We start from the raw sequence: 3,402 nt of genomic DNA, 5'->3' as shown, positions 1-3,402 counted from the left end.
ATTCCCTGCCCATGTACCTGAAAAGCTGATGTTTTGTGTGACTAGCATGCAATAAAACACTCTGATTAAAAAAAAACTGGTTTGAAACTGGTCTGAAACTGGTTTGAAAACCACCTTTCAGGGTTGAAAACAGTGTTCCAACAAGTGGAAGAGCAGCAAGTGCAAAGAGAGCAAATAAAGGGCAAAATAGTGATACATTAGGAAGAGTATAAAAATTGCTCTGCATATCTCATTCATATTTTTTGGCATTTAAGTGCCGTTCACACCAAGAAAGACAACTATAATTGATTAATATTAATAATGTGAATAATAAGAGGAACAGAGGAACAATATCGTTGGAATCACTTTCAGAGTTTCAGATTTTTTTTTTTTCAGCTGATGAACAATAAAAAGATTGACAGCCTGTCAGAATACATCTTATTTAAAAGAGCTTGAGCATTTCCATACACGCATTAAACAATTCAACATTTAAGATAGGGCTGGGCAATATATTGAATATTCACAATGTATTTGCCATAATTATTCTGGTGACATGATGTTAAAGGGATGGATCCCCCAAAAATGAAAATGTACTCGCTTGTTTCAAACCCGTTTCATTTGCTGGTCACAAAAGAAGATATTTAGAAGTCAACGGCAGCCATTAATAGTATTTTTTTCCATACTATAGAAGTCAATGACTACCGTCAACTGTTTGGTTTGGAACAACTTCAGGGTGAGTAAATAATGACAGAAATTTCACTTTTGGGTGAACTATCCCTTTAAGCAATATTGTAAATACCATGATGCACTTCATTTGTATTTTTAAATGCACTATTATTGGCCGTTATGTTTCTTAAAGATTGAGACATTAGTTTCACAATCCATTCTTGTAGTGCTATTTGAGTTGTACTCTACGTTTGATTGGTTTATGTGAATCAGCTCTGTTGATTTGGTGTATCAGAGCTCTGATTTAACAACTTGTTTGTCACAGTGCTTATGGAGTCCATATGTTAGTAATGCACTAACATTTCTGCAACCAAAAATATTCAGCTGAAACGGCAAAAGAATAAATTTTCGCTTTTAGACGAAATGGGTTTGGAGAGCTGAAATCATTAATTGCAGTTATGTGAAAATTTGTTCGGCTGAAATATTGAGAGGCTCTTTGGCTAATTTAATGCAAATAGTTTAATTTATCGACTGAGAATACAGCACTCTGAATAGCATAAAGAGTGTAATTACCCAAATTTAGTGAAACGTTATTTTGGGTTTAAAAAAAATAAATTTTGGTCCATCACTTATGCATAACTATTAACATAAATATAACATAACTAGTGAGATACATATATTGAATATCTTCAAAATCTAAAAATATTAACATTTTTATTTACTCTTTCCCAGTCAGCATTTACAAAAAAAAAAAAAAAAGTTGCCAGTCACCGCCAGCATTTTTGATAATTTTCTCAAAATTTCCATGGTCCCCAGAATATATTGTTGAATAAATCTGAGCATGCATCGCAAGAACAGAGACTACTTTTTAGCAAAAAAAAAAAACAAAAAAAGAAAAAGATAGAAATTCTAGCTTAGTGAAAGCCAGAAAGTGTTAAACTATATTGCCTAGCCCTGATTTATAAAATCAGTCGCACAAACGTTGCATTGTGTATGTGACCATTGAAATCTTTGAGTATTTCTTCCATCAAAACAAGGTAAGAACTCTTCTATTTTACTGTTTTAATCTTTGCTGATGCTCCATTTTCTGATGGGCGCTCACAATGCCCTGCTCGTTTCAGCGTGATGTTTGCTTCCATTTAGAATGAAGAAGAAAAGGAAGCGGTCGACCTCGTTCTCTACATCTTCAGATACGTCCTCAACTACAAGCGACGACTCGCCTCCATCGAGTCGCAAAAAACCGAAGAAACGGAAACACAAGCGCCGGCGCTCATCTCATGGCAGTAAGAAACACAAGAGGAGAGTGTCGTCTTGTAGCGATAAAACGGCGGAAGCTGACACAGAGTGGTTTCCCGCTCCTGCTAACACCTCCGCTTCCTACATCGACCAGAAACAATCCATAAGCAAACTTATCAGCGAAGGAGAACAGTCTTGGGGCAAAAGCCGACACGAAGACGGCAGAGGTAAGTTAGATGATGCTATCGACAGAAGCCTGGAGAACGTCACATATGGAGCCCAGCCTGAAGCGTCTAGACTGGGACGTCCTGGTGTGAACGGCCAAGTTACAGATCGACACAGGACTCCGAGCACGTCTGAGCATGCCAGAAACCGGAGGGATTCTTCCTCTTCAACCCAGTCCGAATACTCCCACAGATCTGAGCGACACACTAAGGAATTTTCCTCGCAAGGCAGAAAACGTAGCGAGTCGGAGCGAGGCGGGAATGAGAAGATGGATAGAGCGGAGAGAAATAGTCGTGGTCAAGATGATGGCGGGAAGTCTTCAGGTGTAACCCTCAAAAAAGATGTCCCTTCCAACTTGTTTGACATTTTCAGTCAAGTCTCTGAATTTGAGAAGGAAAAAACGCTGAAAAAGTAAAAGAGCTGTCAAGAGTAACACTAGTGGTGCTTTCATTACTAGAACTAGCAGGTTTAACCCTCAAGTATAGCGATTGAAATATATGATAGTTAATGATAGGTTGATCAGAACTGTTTAGTTTCATAATTTGAGGTTAGATTTGTTTGTGGAGGGGGAAGTGGGGAGCAAAGCCAAAATTTGTGAGGTGAATGATGCCTCAGTATTATAATTTGCATTCAGTATAATGTCAGTGTTCAAATAAATGAATGTAATGGTCATGGTTTGCTCTGTCTGTTGTTACCTTTATATCTATATATATATATATATATATATATATATATTACCTTTAATATAACACTGTATATTAAAGGTATAAATGGTTTCCTACGGGATGCAAAGTGGTGTTCCAGCAGGGTTTCAGAAAGCCAAGTCATCAACTAAGCCACATTCAAGTTTTAGGATTTAACACACTAAAATGTAAAACAGACTTGGAGAAATATGCTCTGGTCAAGCTTAACAACTTAAGGTTCAGTTTAATGCTCTTTGTTGATATTATAATGAATTATTAAAATTTGAAAATACAATATGATTGAAAAAAAAAATTCTGATTTGTGTGTGTTTTTGTGTGTGTGTGTGTGTGTGTGTGTGTGTGTTTTTGTGTGTGTGTGTGTGTGTGTGTGTGTGGGTGTGTGTGTGTGTGTGTGTGTGTGTGTGTTTTTGTGTGTGTGTGTGTGTGTGTGTGTGTGGGTGTGTGTGTGTGTGTGTGTGTGTGTGTGTTTTTGTGTGTGTGTGTGTGTGTGTGTGTGTGGGTGTGTGTGTGTGTGTGTGTGTGTGTGTGTTTTTGTGTGTGTGTGTGTGTGTGTGTGTGTGGGTGTGTGTGTGTGTGTGTGTGTGTGTGTGTT

The 3,402-nt window shown here is 37.6% G+C and overlaps 1 protein-coding gene across 1 annotated transcript in view; it reads left to right on the top strand.

The window, feature by feature from the left end:
* Positions 1-2,801, top strand: part of LOC107698052 (tetratricopeptide repeat protein 14-like) — a 10,980-nt gene extending 8,179 nt beyond the window's left edge. The window contains exon 11 of the mRNA XM_016498965.1: positions 1,789-2,801. Coding sequence (XP_016354451.1) covers positions 1,789-2,521 — 733 coding nt within the window. The 3' untranslated portion in view covers positions 2,522-2,801. The remainder of the gene's footprint in view (positions 1-1,788) is intronic.
* Positions 2,802-3,402: the final 601 nt, after the last annotated feature.

This window comes from Sinocyclocheilus anshuiensis, unplaced genomic scaffold (genome assembly GCF_001515605.1).
Source record: "Sinocyclocheilus anshuiensis isolate Anshui unplaced genomic scaffold, SAMN03320099.WGS_v1.1 scaffold1501, whole genome shotgun sequence".
NCBI classification, from domain to species: Eukaryota; Metazoa; Chordata; class Actinopteri; order Cypriniformes; family Cyprinidae; genus Sinocyclocheilus; species Sinocyclocheilus anshuiensis.
Note: the sequence above shows the minus strand (reverse complement) of the source record. Positions and strands in the feature narration are given on the sequence as shown.